This window comes from Zophobas morio, unplaced genomic scaffold (genome assembly GCF_036711695.1).
Source record: "Zophobas morio isolate AGI-343-1 ecotype UQ-CSIRO unplaced genomic scaffold, CSIRO_AGI_Zmor_V1 ptg000058l, whole genome shotgun sequence".
In the NCBI taxonomy this organism is placed as follows: Eukaryota; Metazoa; Arthropoda; class Insecta; order Coleoptera; family Tenebrionidae; genus Zophobas; species Zophobas morio.
In genome coordinates this window covers 1029277-1045661 of record NW_026972163.1, presented here as the reverse complement: position 1 = coordinate 1045661, position 16385 = coordinate 1029277, and the positions used below count along the sequence as shown (strand labels likewise).

Here is a 16385-nt window from a genome sequence, read left to right as displayed (position 1 = left end):
TAACGATTTTCCGAAGGTTGTTTCGACAGAACTTCCCTCGCTACTGAATTATAATAAAACAAATCCAGCTCTTTCGAAAAATTATAAAATTTGTTTATGTGAATTTTATTTTCTTTATGAGAACCCTTAGAAGTTAAAATAAGGATATGTATGTAAGGTTAAGGTTAAAGTAAATGTAAAGAAGCGTGCTGGGTGTACGTTTCAAATGATCTTTCCCTTCACAAAATTTTCTGATGTCAACAACATTTTTGCAAGACATGTATATCACTTTGGATAGGTGCAGTGTAATACTAATGATAACAGTATTGTATTCTTAAATTTTCGGGAAAATGGAGTGAGCCGTCTCCTATTTAGTTAATAAAATAAATTGATCATTGCAGGTTTTGCAGTTTCAAAGTTAAATTGGAAAATATTGTTATACAGTTTTGAATTTTTTCCCAAAAAATCAGGATGTCTAGGGTGAAAATTCGACATGGATTCACAACCACAAGTGTAGGAGTATCTTATTTTATAAAATTTAAAAAACTTTAAACTACAAATTTTGAAGAGGACGTCATTTTACTGGTGGTGAGGATGATGAGCGAAAATTTAGTTAGCATTTAACCATCTACATGATATTCCTAAATATTTACATACAAAATTCGTTTCGGAGATTACGTGCATAAAATAAAAATGGATATAGACGCCAGCCAGAGACAGACAGACCGACCGACGCAAATGGGAGACCACTTTTTTCGTACTCTAGAGATCATGACACGTCGAGAAAATATGAAAGTGGCAATTCACCCGATGGACTCGATTACTACACTTCCTTAGCTTACGTTCGGGAAGTAAAAAGTGAAAAATTATTATATTATTAGTTTTGTAATAATGTAATAATATTATACAACATTGGGGATTAATGGAAATATCATCATTTTTGATTTGGTAAATGCCGCTATTTTGAAGGAGAATCATCGCAGACGCAGATGTGCTAAGACGAAAAAGAAATGAGTTTCGAGTTATCTCCAGTCATTACAGGTAAATGAATGACCCACTTAGGGCATGGAATGCTTAGAAAGATAAGTTGCCAAATATTTTTTTTTACACTGTATATTATTATTATTATTATTGATAAGTCAATTTTTAAAAATAAAGGCGGCAATAAATACTCAAGATATAAAAAAGCAAGTGCACCAAGAAAAACATATTTCTATAATTTTTTATGTTTTTTTTCTAAATCTGTTTTTGTTTCAGGCAGAAATAAAAAAAAGTGTCTCTCTTAGGACGTCATCCAAAGGGAGAATTTTTTATTTTACTTCCTCATTTTTTTGTTCTTTTCAATTTTATTTAATTATTAATATATTGTCAATATTTTTGTATGTTTTTATAATAAAACTGATTAAAGTAATTAATTATAGTCGTAATAAACCCAACAAAAACTAAAAAAATAATTGAATTAATGGTAATTTTTTATTCTGGGGCGCCGAAAACACGATAGTAGTGCAAGGTTAAAACAATTTTATAACAATTGGTCATCAAATTCACCCAATAAAAGTAAAAAAATAAAAAAAAAAAAAAATTAACCAGTGGATTACCATTTAAGATTTATTTGTAAAGTTTTTGTCGTGATCACACCATTTATACTTGTCGCAAAAAGTGTGTATCCTTGTAAAATTTTACGATTGTAACGTTAAGTATAATAAATCCCAACCTGGGTGTTGTAAAAAAATCAAACAAAATGGACACGCTAACTGAAATTTACGGTCGACAAAGTTGGGTCTCAGTCTAAAAACGGTTTCTGCCACATTTATGGGCGGACTGTTGTTGCTTATATTGTAGCAAACGACTTCTAAAATTTTACAAGGATACAAATTGTCATACAACTAAAACAGCAGTGGAATGATTTCCCTTTCAAATCAATAAAGTTTTGGCTTGAAAAGATACTTCAGAAGTTTCCAAGTGATATTTTTTAATGTATGTACTATGTAACAAAAAACAGTTTATACTACTAAGTCGGAAGTTTTCATGCATATTTAATGACGTTATAACTTTGACGAGTTTCTTTTTATTGTTTGGGTATACCACGGCCAGTGGGCTATCATATTTATACAATGATTATAATATGTATCGAAGTGTTCTATTAACAGAATTATCCCGATTCAGAGAGATTTTCGTATATCTATTTTTGAGAAGATGACATGGAAATTTAGTTTACTAATACAAACAAAAAAATTCGTACATGGAAATTTAATAAAAATTCTGTCGGTTGTATGTAGTATGTTGTTAAGTAATTTTGGTGCACTTGTGTTATCTATGTTACTATGTTATTTATAATGTGGTCTCAGCGATCAGAAAAACTATCATAAGAATATTTTGTGTAAACTTGGAATTTAATGGCTCTGGTGAGACACTAAGATTTTAAAACCATAAGTTTTTCAAATAATAAATAGTACATTGTTTAATTAACGTTATTAAAATACAAAAGGGTAATCCATTTTGAGCAATAAGTGAACCTTACCTATTTCTTAGCCGACCCAAATGATTTCCTACGGCTGCTTTGTAGATTTAGTTTTTGCTTTTCGCATCGTGACTGTCCTCTGTATTTTAAAATGCGACAAGACAGATACTCATGGGAAGATTACTTTCACTCTTTACCGTGTGTCTGCTTCTTATTTTAATTGAAACTATTGTAAACAAAATCTCTATACAACAGGTTCAAATGAAAAATACCAAGTACCCTTGAACATAACACTGGAAAAATCGAAAATTAAGAAAAAACATTAATAGAACCGTGTTTCCAGTTTTTTCCTCTTAACCAACGTCTGATTCTTCGTTATATATAAATCCAGGTCTTATAAATTAAGTAACATTTTAGGGTTGACCATATAGTAACGAAAAAATGGAAGTTATCATTTGTAGGATAAGTATGATATAAAAATACATACCATGAGCTAATAGTACTTATTTTTTATTTAAAGAAACTATGGCATTCAGATTCATTGTATGTAGGAATTATATAGGTATAAATATCTCTTATTACAGTCGTAAAAAAATATTCATGTTATTTATTTCGACACTGTGATAAGTAGTCATCAAATTAAAATGAAATGTAACGCATGAAGTCAGATCAAATTACTTTATACAGTAAATTCATCGATTTTATTCCGTGGTGTGGGCTACACTCGATACGGTTTTGTTCGCTATCGTCTCGCAATTTAACTGCAAGGAATGTTTATAAAACGCGTGAACATAAAACTAGAAACGAATAAACACGGAAATTGTTCAAAATGACCGGGATTTTTTATCGGTAAACCTCGTTGGAACTTATCTCGAAATTAGAACACATTTTATTAAAACATATTTTTAACATGTACGTCAAAGATCACGGTTCTGATAAATACAACGAGAAATCAGACCAGGGCTGAACAGTACCAAACAAAACGCCCTTGTTCTCCTTGTGGGAGGACATGTTGCTGTGTATCAATAATTTATCGTTTACTGAGTTAGTGACGACTTACCTCGAAACAAAAAAAATCCTTCACAAAAAACCGCTCTAATAAGTATTTTTTACGATATAATGTGATGTGAATCTTGAAAACCCGGAAAGATTAATAGTAATAATCACAAAATGTACGAGCTGACGCTAATGTCAGCGAAAGTAGCAAACAAGATGGCCGCTGCCAGTGTCGTAGGTCGTAGTCGTAGTATTTCGTGGTTTCGTAGGTCGTCGGTCTACAACCAATCAAAATAGGCGCAGTGGCGCCAATGGTCGCTCGGTTTGACTTTGTAGTTGAAATATTTGCCGCCGCAGTTGTGACGTTCATAGCGCCACGAGTTGTTAGGTTGCCAAGTGATTTTTAAATTCTTGTAATTTTTGCTTTGTAACCGGATTTCGGTGCTGAACTTGTCAAGGTTAACCGTCTATTATTGCATAGAAGGATGGACAGATGCATCTGTAGAAGCGTTATCCCGGAAAGACTTTGCCCTATTTAGACCGCGGCCTTCCAACGCCCCGTTCGTGTTGTTTATCAAGATAGTACGTGCACGTTCGCTATTAGACGCCGCTGGCGAACATTCAGGAGTAGGTGTTGCACCATTACCATCGTTGGATAGGTCGCAAATTAGATTTCCTTCTGCGGCAGCTCTTGCGGCAATCGCCAATGAAGACCAAGTGGTGTGAATTGTGTTGTGATCGTTGAAATTAACTCACGTGGCTTACATGTGTCAGGCGATGTGTTAAACTGTCACAATGAAACTTAGCACCCAAGAAACGAAAGATCTGCACAAATATACAAAATTCTTTGCTTTAAAGAGCGCCCAAGTGATCATACAGTCCCGACTTGGCGAGAAAATTTCCACACCATGCAAACCCGACAACCAGGGCACAGATTGGGTAAACAGTTTAATCTAGCATTCCATCGACATCACTAATTGTTTATTTCTTTCAGTTTAATTTGAACATTAACGATCTTCCAGAGGTATTAGCACAAACGAAGAAAGCTTTAAATGGCGAAATTATCTCGGCCGGTTTTCCACTTTGCGTGGAAATATCCCTACGTACCCCCGAAGGCGATCAAATGGTGTTGGAATCCTGGTGCCTTAATTTGTTGTCTGATCAGTGTGACCCTACAATGAGGAACATACCAAATGTATATAACAGGATGGGGATGTTATTGAAGTCTTTAATGTCGGTCACCCGGATAACGCCAGCATACAAACTCTCTCGCAGGCAGGGTCCTGATTCATATATAATTTGCTATCGGATTTATATGGAATCGCCGTCGCTTCTTAACCTCGGCGAGGGCTATAAGTCAACGAAAATTGGGCAGATATGTACGCCAATCGGTACATTGCAATTTTCAGTTGCATATAGGACAAAAATGACCATTTCACCTACTCAGACTGGGAAGAACAATTCAATGATGGTTAAAAGTGATCACTTCAATAGTAATTCAAACACAAGAAGACATAGGAACAAGTAAGTAATACTGATTGTTGCCATTTTGTGACTAACAGAGGTTAACAACGAAGCAATATGTCATGATTTGTTCAATGTTGTGATGAAAATCTGTGCTTGTTATTTTTGTTTAAATAACTTAGGAAGTCAATTTAATGATAATATTTTTTTGTTTACATTATCACTTCATCCGTACACATGAAGCAAAAGCCACAACTCCAAGTTATGTCACAAATTTCTTTAGTGGTTAATTTAACTTAATCAGCCAATAATACATTTGAAAAGTTTTAATTAAGGTTATTGTACCTGAAGTAATGTATTAAGAACAGTGAAAGTAAAAATCATTATGTTCAAAGTGGCAATACTAATGTTTATGATATGTATCCAGAGTAGATAAAACCCCGCATAAAGTGATAAAAATGCAGAAAACAAAATGTGCAGAAAAAATAATCATTTGTGGGGACTGTCAGTAACAATAAAAAATGTATGGTTGCTAAGAATAGCCACGTTTATGTGTATATTTAATTTTTATTGTCGAAAAAAATGCTTTGCGATAATCTTATCAGCTTAAGTGACCAGTATTGCTAACATTGTAATTTATTTGTTATGTAATTTTAAAAATACTTGTTCTTTGGCTACAGTTCATGGATTTTAATTGGAAACACTTACGTCACGCGCCGAAGTTTTTGATTAAACAATTTGATTTATTTCCACTTGCGAAATACTCGCCATAGTATTTACTATTGTGAACGGCTTTTTCCATGTGTTTTTTTAAATAAGTTAATTATTCATTTATTTATCATACAATAAGAAACCTTAAGTAATGATTATAAAGTTATGTATTACAGTATTGTGTAAAAAAATGTACAGCACTTATTAAAGACGTGCTAAATTATTATAGTTGGAATTATCAGGACATTCTGAATATTTATTTTGCTAAATAATTTGTTTAACGTTTAACCTTTTACTGCGAAAAATAATCTTGCAGGCGCTTGGTGTTTTTGATATTAACGATTCACAATATCTTTTTAAAAGTTAATAGCTTGTTGTCTTCTTACAAATTTACTAAATTTATTGATATAAATAAAACCATCACGTGTCCAGTTTTGTTGCAAAATTAGTGGACTTGATAAAGGATTCGTCGAAGACAAAGACAATTAGATATAATTATTATCAGGATTATTGTTCAATTGATGTTTTAAAAAACACGTTAGAATTTATCAGTTCTATTTTTAAATGTTCGAATAGTTCAGATTAAAGTTCAGACATAAAAAATAAATGTTGCATTTATGATTGTATAATAACTTGGTCGTTGTATTATTGTTTCTCATGAAAGAAAAATTTTCAAACTAAGATATTTAAATAGCATTTGTCAGTCATCAATTACCACTTTTAATTCCAACATTATGGAGTAGTTATAGAAGACGTTACATAAATTCAAATGCGCTGTTGTATATTTATTTACTTTGAATCAATCAATATTTGCTCCATGGAAATATCTTGTAAACAAGCCTGCGATTTTACAGTACATTTTTGATGTAAATAATTCAACGCATGTTAATATTTAGTGTAAAATTTTTTTATAGAATTATTTCTGTCAAAATATAATAATTACTTGAACAGGAGTAACTGAAAGTAAAACGGTATATGTAAACAAAACATACTAATATCCTAATGCAAACGTAATTAATTGTTCAAAATTATTAATAGCTGCTTCACATAAGCTGTCGTAATTAGATTTTTTATTTATTTAATTAAGTCATTACGCACTGTTTAATCTTAGAAGAAGTGATTTATTTTTACTGCAGGGAATTACATGTTTTTATTACATAAAAGACGACAGATAAACCATTAACATCTGCTGATGTTAAAATAATAATAGAAAGTGTCTAGATGTCGGTAATGTTACAGATCAACAACACTTCGCCCAGATTAGGTTTTTGAAGCTTAATCAGAATGATCAGTTTTTTAGTTACAAACGAGAATAAAGTTACGCTTTTCTCTTTTTGTTTGTGAAAATGTAATAAAATTAATTTTTTTTTTATTAATTAGATTAATGAATAATCCACAACACACAGTTTACTGAAGAAGTCAAACATTTTGGAATAATGGCTTTTTGAAATTGATTACATTGTTATATTTGCATTAGATGCCATTAAACTTTGTATTTTTGCTGTTTTTCTGCTTTCTCTTCGTTGCTGTTTGTAATAATTACAAATGTTTATGCCATTTTTACAAGGTCATGGTCTTCAAACTAACATTTAAGGAAATGTAATTAATTTTGACAGTGCTTGATGAATAAAGAGCATGGAAGTTTCCATGTTTGTTAACATAATATCTATTCCTAATTTCGACACATGTAAATGAAGTTTAACCCTAACATACAGTATCCGTTTACCATTTTAAATGCTATTGTAGTTTAGAGTTATGTTTGCAATTAAAAATTCTAAAGAGAATAATCTACTTGCCTATGATCGGATGTCGGACCTGTATTTATACCAAAAGAAAATAAATTCAAAACGTGTTCTTAATTTTGCTAAATATTAAAATGAAGTGAACAAACATTTCAGCTGATTTTTATTTTAAACATCCGACTTTCACAGTGTGATTATTCGTCACGACATTAGTGCCAACAACTGCTAATTTATCTCTTACAAACTGTGGAATGCTAAGAATAGCTCTAAACATAGTTAAATGTTTTTATTGATTTTGGACTGTGTATTGAGGGTGATATTTTTATTTTCAGTGATGATGTAAGCGATTTGACAAAACCAATGCGACCTGGTCCTTTCGCAGATCCTAAACCTAAAAAACCAATCGAGCCAGAGTTACCTGGAGTCACCAGATTACTTGCAATGGGAAAATATAAACAACGTTCCATGTCTAAACCTATAACAGATATTGAATCTTCAGACAGTATGAAAATTACAGATGAATCTATAATTAATAAGAAAGAAAGTACGCCTTCGAGGGTTTTAATGACGTCATCAACAACGTCACGGATTTCAACTATTAGTAATTTAAAATCAGTGGATGAAGAGTATTGGATGAAGGAATTGGTAAGTGTACTAATGAATATTCATGATTTCCAAATGTTTTATTTCTGTTCAATGTGAAAAAGACGATAGTTAAGTTTGTATAAGCAACAGATGTTTAATATCATTCATGTTGAAAATATTAGAGAAAGTAATTTTTTAAATATGGTGGTGATGTGAGGTCAACGTCTGCGAAAATTATTTTGCCGTAGGATGTTTTGTGGGAAATTTTTACTTTGGCGGCTACTCCATATGTTTAAGTTAGTTATTTTTATCAGCGTTGGCAGCTATGCATATATGAGTCATACTTCTATCAAGCTCTTAAAACTTGTGTTTTATAAAACACGTAATCCAACATTTCAACAACAATTTTGCATTCATTGAATAGAAAATTCTTAAAAGAAAATTTCAGGGGTTTGAAATCCAGAATAGTCGTAAAATATATTTTTCAATAATTTTACCTAATTTTTGTCATGGTGTGATTTACAGTTTACATTTTTTGTTATATCAAAGTTTTTTTGTGAAATAAGGTGTTAAAATAACTTTTGAGTTGTAATAGTTTAGTTAGAATATCGGGGAAGTGATAAGAAGCCATTTTAAATTACTATTTTAGGATAATTTTGCTTTACAGTTGTGAACCCATACATTTAAAAAAAATAGGTTAAAACATTTGTTGTTTTTGATTGGAGTACCCCTTTTCAAGTGAGATTACAGATACGGTCTGGAATATGTATATACATGTAATTTTTTTTTCAAGGTATAATTCATTTGCCAATACAAAATATGGGACAAAATACATAATAATATAAAGTCGATAAGTTAAAGTTATTTTTCTCAACCACATTAAAAGTTATGTCGATATCATATTTTTATGTTTATTTATTATTATGTTGACACCGATGTTTCTTGGGTCCATTTTTATATATTTTGTTATTAATTTAACCATTTGATTTTGTTGTTACATTTTATTATTACTATATTTTTTCGTCCCGTGCAATAACAAGGCACTGGAGGACGATGTTAAATATTTCTATTTAACAGCGATTATGTTTTGGAAGTTTCACTTATTTTAGTGGAAAGTAGACATATACTAGAATATTCGTTTAAAGATACTGCCATATTTTTTTCACCGACGTGTATTAAAATATTTATTATTTCTATTTTATTTTAACGTTGAAAACACTTCTTACTTTAATCTAATTTAAAGTACGAGGACAAAAGGTTATAATTTTGGCGCCATAACTCCTTATCGTAATATATTTGGTGATTATGTTATATTGTTTACGAGAATGATGATAAATATCTGATGTTTTGTTTGTTAGGTTTTAACTTATCTGTATAATAAAACTTGTTGAGAATTTTTTTCCCATAGTGGTGTATATCGAAACATGTACCTCTGCATTGTATTTAAAACTGTAGATTAGTTTTAAAAGAAACTGCAAAGAAGAAATTTTTAAGGATGACTGTATAAATCATTTAAAATTACTTTGAAGATACGTGATATAAAAATATGAGTACTGAAATTTATACATTTATAAATGAAAGAAAAGACCAAATAATGTTGTTTATTAGTATGTAGACATTGAGATATATAGAACAAGGAGAACTATTTTTTAGTAAAATAAGAATCAATTAAAAATTTGTTTTTTTCAAAAACTTATTTATTTGTAAATGTCATACTTTCTTATGATTTGTGTCAATTACAAATTTATTGAACAAATAATTTTCGACACCATGGAAGTTTTTCAAATTTTGAATGTGTTTTTAAGATTATCGTGTAGATTGTGGACTTGTAGAGGATAGAGAAAAATTTGTTAATTCGTCTTCGCGAAAAAAATGAGGACGTCATCTCAAAGTGTGGTTAAGTAAATGTAATTTGACACGAGCAAGGTGACATGTGTTCCATTCTTTTGTGGAGTAATAATTTACTACAATTTTTTTGCTTAAAAGTTGTTTTTAAAAAATAACGTGGATGTCATGGGCTTCTTACAAATTTTGATGATCTAATATTAATTTAGGAATTACGGAACATTAAAATCTATACATATATTTGTAAATCCTTTCCACAAAATAGATGATATCCTTGATAAAAAAGTTAACAAATTTCAAGGAAAGATAACGCTTTGAGATTACTTAGGATTACTTACTTGCAAAGGATTTCACAAAAATTAATGTAGCAATCTATTAATTTGATTATTTCAAAAAAAATGTTGATTTTATTTCCTTTAAATTTTTACTGAAAAATATACCCAGACATATAATATTGGTTTTTATATTAAATGTATTTTTATGCGTAACAAGAAGCAGATATTTCCTGTTCCTGACAATATATTTATTTAAATCCAATTATGTTTTCATGTCAATTCGATTTTCAGAGTGCACCATTCGCCACTCGAGGTCCTATGGGAGAACTTATGCAGTTCTACAAGCAGTGCAAAAAGTCGCCACCATTACAGTCTCCTCAAAAGAATCCCACACCAGAAGAAATAACAAAAATGATAGAAATGTACGAATCGCAGCTGCCTGAGTATGATGCTTTAGTGCAGTCATTTTGTGAATCACCAGATAATAATTGAAGAAGTAAGATATTGAGTATATATTTTTGTTTTGTGAAATGAGTGTTATATTTATTTTTTCATCTTGTCGCAAATTTAATTTCATTGAGTTGTAGCAATCTTCATGTAATGTAAAGCGTTTCCTTTGCAAAAGACTGATACGAATATAAGAAGCGAGTGTAAAAAAGTTGTACATAGTGAAAATTAAATTACTTAAAAAGAAAAATTAAACTAAATTGTTGATCCAAGTTTATTTTTAAAATTTGTATATAATTCATATTTATATTTGAATATTGAGATTTTATGCTGTTGTATTTATCTCATTAATTTGCAGGATCTTGCTAGTATACACGTAATACTGCAAACTCACAAGTACCTAATTTGCAACATTTTTAAACTACTGCGTTTAGTGTAACATGGTTCTTAATTTCTGTTTTATTTTATACTTCTTGTACTAAGCGCGAAAGTGCAATAATGTATCAAATACGTCTATTTCTTCGTTTTAAGTTTATGAAAATTTATTAAGCTTTTTTAGTAGTAATTTTAACAATTTAATTGTTTATTTCGTATTTACTACTATTGTTGTGTTAAAAGAATCTTAGTAATTGCAGCTATATGCTAAAGATAGTCTTCATTAAAAAGTGCAAATTGAAGAATATACACTCTTTTAAATAAAATGTATTAATTTGCTGGTTTATTATTTTCGCGTTAAAATTCAAAGTCACTGCATAATACAATGTTTTCTTTTAAGCGTCATGTGAATGCCTACGTAATTGAATTGCTGCGTTTTAGTGGCAAATAAAAATCAGTTACATTGTGCTGATCTTTTACACGTAGCATGTCACATAAGTTTGGGTACTTCTGAGTTATTTTACAAAATTGTTTCTGTTGTGTAATATTATGTTTAATATTACAGTGAAAATATTTTAACAATTGATGTACACTGTATTTTGATTTTGCTCAATATTTAATTTATGTATTATGTTTTAAGTGTATTATGTTATTTTTATGTTGTTTTTTTAATGTTACAAAATTTTGCGAAAAATGTCAATAAAATCATTTTCTGATTTCAAATACATACATACATAATTATACATTAGTTTTTTCTTTATTTAAAACAGGAGATGGTAAAGTTATATTACTATAAGATAATCTGACCCGAAAAAAAATTTGGTCATATTTATTAATAAATGTTTTTCAAAAATTTGGAAAAAATATTACCACCTTACAATTCAAACGCCATTTTTTCTAGGCACCCGCTAGTATTTTGATATTAAAATCACCAACTTAGACTTGAAGAAGATGCAGACATCTAGACAATTGTGAGTCCTCTGTCTGTAAAATGGTAAATAAACCATTTGAGTACACTGTAGTTTGTATAGCAATAGTTATAATGTTGTATACAGGTGTGTCAGAAATAAGTATATTAATTTTAACCAGTAATGGAACTCGTGAAACGGAACAATTTTTTTAAATATCATTTTTTCAAAAACTCAAGTCGAATTTACAATTTTCCGACCCATATATTGACGAGCTGGCTATGTTCGCCTTTAATAACTAGAGCTGTGCGGTCGAAATTTATTTACCCCCACTATCGACCCACAGTGCCGATCGCTACAGCCTTGCCTTGGTCGCTTCTCGCTTTCCAGTTGTGGATTATTTTTGAGAATTCACACAAATAGTTTTATTGTGAACGAGACGGACACCTGAACATTATTAAAATTATTATTACTCTTATTTCGTGAATATGGATTTTAAAATCATCAACTGACATGCCGTTAACATTATTTTTCGCGGAATTTTCTTCGCGATACGTAACGTCGGCGCAAGCCTATGGCCTGCCGGAGTAGGGGTCAATTCGCAGCGTTTAAATTTCGACCGCATAGCTCTAATAATAACACTATAATTATAAAAAAGGTGTCAATCATTTTTATGCTGAGTGTATGTTATGAAACGTCCTCTCTTTAAAGCTTCTTCGGCTCAATTTTTAACTTAACTAAAACGTTCCTGATTCAAAACCCTATTTAAAAAAGTTGTTAATTTTGATGAGCTCTACAACTGCTTCAAATTAAGGCATTTATTTCTGGGACAGCTGTATAAATATATTGATCATGGATTGTACAGAAAATTATCTTGTTTGGGAGGCATTCATAGTCCAAATATCTACAATAGTTTGAAAAATGATCTTTGAAATGTTGTTTATCGAAAAGTTTTTTTCATACTTTGTGGTAATTTACGGAACATGAATTTGGTAAGTATTAGGTAAACTTAGAATCTGTTCATAAAGTAACACATATTGATACTAAAAAAGTGAACTTTATTAACAATTATCGTAAATAAGATAAAACAGTTGTGGCGGCACAATAACACGTCGGTAAACACAGAAAGATAAGTGGCGTTGTGGTCTAGTGGTTCGAATCTCCCACTGAGGCACAACATTTTTCTCTGCTTGGTGAACTAATATTTGTCCTGAAAATGTTTTGGTGTCATTTTAAATTATTAAAATTTCATCGTAAGTGTGATTGCCAATGTATCTTTTTTTGAAAACTGTGTAGAGGTTGTCACAAAAATAGCATGTTCGTTGGGCCATCAGATTTGCACTTTACGACAGGCATTGTAAGTCTTCAAAATATAAATAAGTTTCGAGAATTATAACTTTCCAGAGTAGTTATCCTAGATCAGGACCCACACAGTGTTGTGTACGTTATGGCGAATCCGTAAAAGCACGGGTAACTGGGAACTACCATATTCCCCAACAGTCAGTGCGAATGATTGTTAGTTGTAGAAACAGATGGTGGTCCTGAGAAGGGCCGATTTTTGGTAATGCTTTATGGTGATCCACTTTTTATTTTGACGGATGTTTGGCCCTTACCACAACGATTCCACAGTGTTTATTACAACAAAAATAAGGGTAACTTAGATTGCTACTACCTTTCTACAGACACTACAGAGAGATCAAAAATGATTGCGACTGAGAGAGTTGGTATCACATTGGTTACCTACTGTTTTTTTTTAAGTTGTCAACCTGATGACAAGGTTATGATAACACCAGTGGCGTGGCTGGTAAACGGGACGGGTATCCAACGGAAGAACAACATTATGCAACTAATTATACACAACTAAGAATGTCTTACTAAGTTTATTTCAAAATATCATAGAAAATTCATATTTATGATATAAGCTTGCAAGTCGTCTAAACTATGAGGTCTATTGCGAAATAGTATATTGTTCAACGAGTGAGAAAATGGGTCATTTCACGAGGATGAGAGTTTCCGGAACGAGCCAAAGGCGAGCGACACCATAAAGTATTACCATGTCGACACTCTCTGAATTGGAAAATCACGATTGTCAACCATGTTAACTGAACACAGGTAGGCAACCAACTGATACATGATTGGCCCTTACTGTGTTTTTGCACGTTGCTTATCAGTGCGCCGCTTTTTTGGTTCTTAATGCTAGTCGTCCTGCGCCATTCATTGAATAGTAGTCATGGTAGGTCAAGAAACATTACCAGTGGCGGGTATAACAATTTATATTATAGACATTGCTACCACTTAGGAACGTGGACTTTACACAGTTACATCTTAGTGCGAGCTATTTTCCATTTTTTTATTGCACACATTTCGAAATCACCTGTATTTTTGAACTTGAGCCGTTTGGTTTAATAATTTTTTTTTGTGGTTTATTTAGCAGTATCGTTTTGCAAAATGGACTTTTTAACTGTATTATACAGAAATTTGAATAATTCAGCTGTGCATAGAAGCTTAGCATTATGATTTTTGGGTACGACTCTATTAAGAATGAATCGAGGATTCAGGTTCCCTTGAATTTTGATGATATCGCTGAGCTTATGCAAAATATCTCTAAAGCCTCAGATCCATTAGAATAATTATGTTCGATGATTTACCTGATGCATTATAATCCTATTAGACGGATTTCAAATCTGCGGACAAAATCGCATCGGTAGGAGAGGTGGTGGTATCTGTATATTATGTATGTTGCTGATCACATTCTATCCCAGTCTTCTGTAAGTGTAGTTACTCGTAACTATAACACTGGAGATATTGGCCCGGTCAGCAATCATCAACTCTAGACCTAATTACACAGTCGAACAATTTTAGAAAATTTTCTTGTTACAAGCATTCTGAAAATGTATTCTAAAAGGTTATTTTGTGCTGAATAACTATCTATCTAATAAGACATTATACCTACGTCGTCAAAAAAATTTTTTTTTTGGAGATTGTTCATAGATAGTTCCAGTTAAAGGTGTACTATTGCATAATCGGAATAAATATCTAGTATTGCCGACTGCATACTCCATACAAACTGCAGAAACATATGAGAATATTCAACACTTGTTAAACTGTATTAACGACAAAAAGTTTGAGTGGAATTTGATAGGCGATTTAAAAATTGTAGCTTTAGTAACTGGCTTCCAATGTGGATGTACCAAGCATATGTGCTTCTTATGCAAGTGAAATACAGTGCTGCTAGCGTATCAGTTCTTAAACGCCACGGTGCGCACAGTGGGACGAAATAAAAAATATGTGACCAAAATTCTGGATCAGCCTCAATTAGTTAAACAACGCTATAATTTCGATTAAAGTTCACTGATTTTGTCTTAAAATATCGTTTTGAAGCCGATGATTGCCGGAAGCAATGCCCTGTGAACTCCCCGGGAAAGAGGCAATTACACTGGTCATTTTTCCAAACGTATTGTTATGAAATAAACTCATAAGCCGACCTGGTACGACGCTATGGGTTTTCTCGAGGGCTTTATAGTATGTACGGCGATGATGGGTGACTCATCATCGGTGACGGTGGCCTGGCGGGGTTCACATAATGAACAGTCTGGAGCAGGTTGCCGGAAGTTTCGATGGTGGGCCTCAGAACAACTTCGAAGCGGCGTCAGGAAACATCCAGAGAAACGGATGATTGTTTAAATAAAGGCCACCGATTCAGTCAGTCAACGAGTAGCGTCCAGTCAATGTTGACAGAATCCAGTTAAGTTGCGCCGGAATTATTTTGTAGATAATCGAAATAAATTGTTGAGTTTTCCCCCCGCCGATTTTTAAATACATAATCAACGTAACAGTATTAATACCCAAACTCTGCTTTATATATTTTCCATTTCTGTATCCCAGAAAAAAGCGAGTGTGTTTTGAATTTTTCGGTTGTAGTGCAAAATACCCACGAATGAATTCAATCATATTTATTCCTTTAATATCAACACTTGTAACAAAAAAATCTTTCGGGGTTTTTGTTTTAGTGGTTGGTATCACAATATGAACAACACTCCCTCATCATGTACGCTTAGATTTGTTAATTCCTCCCTCCTGTAGACCCCTACCAGTCGAATAATCAACGCAGCTTTAATCATTAAAAATTGTTGATCATCTGCTTCCAGCAAAAATTTTGTTTTCTCTACTTTTCTTAAAATCTTAGATTTTTTTGGACGAAATCCCTCCGAACTTCACTTTAAAAAATCAATCAAATGCGTGTATTTATTTATCTCAGTATTATGCTTCAACGAAATAAGGAATCTTAACATTGAATAATATACCTACCTACAACGAGGTTTCTGGTGTTTCGAAACGTTTCCAAAATACGCAAGGAGTAGCTTTTTGTGGTATGAACTCTTAATTCCTTTAGTTATGCACCACTCTTCAAGCTTTGCGTAGTTTTCCTCGTAACACCTCTTTGATTGGAAGAAGCGAAGCCATCACGTTTTTTGCTGCCTCTTCCACATCCGATGGAAGACTATCAATGTCGGAATCACTCACACTACCCATTATCTGCGTCTTTCTTGAAAATTGTTCCAGGTTTGTTCAAAACTTGGTTTTCTGGATGATCTGT

The 16385-nt window shown here is 31.9% G+C and overlaps 2 protein-coding genes across 2 annotated transcripts in view; one reads left to right on the top strand and one right to left on the bottom strand.

Annotated features, from left to right (window-relative positions):
• Positions 1-3660, bottom strand: part of LOC135143285 (epithelial splicing regulatory protein 2) — a 31899-nt gene extending 28239 nt beyond the window's left edge. The window contains exon 1 of the mRNA XM_064075153.1: positions 3501-3660. The gene's annotated coding sequence lies outside the window, so the exon portion shown is untranslated. The remainder of the gene's footprint in view (positions 1-3500) is intronic.
• Positions 3661-3681: 21 nt separating this feature from the next.
• Atg13 (Autophagy-related 13) lies at positions 3682-11623 on the top strand. The gene is made up of 4 exons (XM_064075157.1): positions 3682-4375; positions 4431-4960; positions 7686-7998; positions 10350-11623. Exons 1-4 carry the CDS (start codon positions 4232-4234, stop codon positions 10548-10550), a joined length of 1188 nt encoding a protein of 395 aa, XP_063931227.1. The 5' UTR covers positions 3682-4231; the 3' UTR covers positions 10551-11623.
• The last annotated feature ends 4762 nt before the right edge of the window (positions 11624-16385 follow it).

What these genes read in the sequence shown, in the direction of transcription:
- Atg13 (XM_064075157.1), top strand. Translation starts at nt 4,232, where the DNA reads ATGAAACTTAGCACCCAAGAAACGAAAGATCTGCACAAATATACAAAA. An exon ending in ACAACCAGGGCACAGATTGG is followed by an intron (nt 4,376 to 4,430) that starts GTAAACAGTTTA and finishes TATTTCTTTCAG; the next exon opens with TTTAATTTGAACATTAACGA. An exon ending in AGTATTGGATGAAGGAATTG is followed by an intron (nt 7,999 to 10,349) that starts GTAAGTGTACTA and finishes TTCGATTTTCAG; the next exon opens with AGTGCACCATTCGCCACTCG.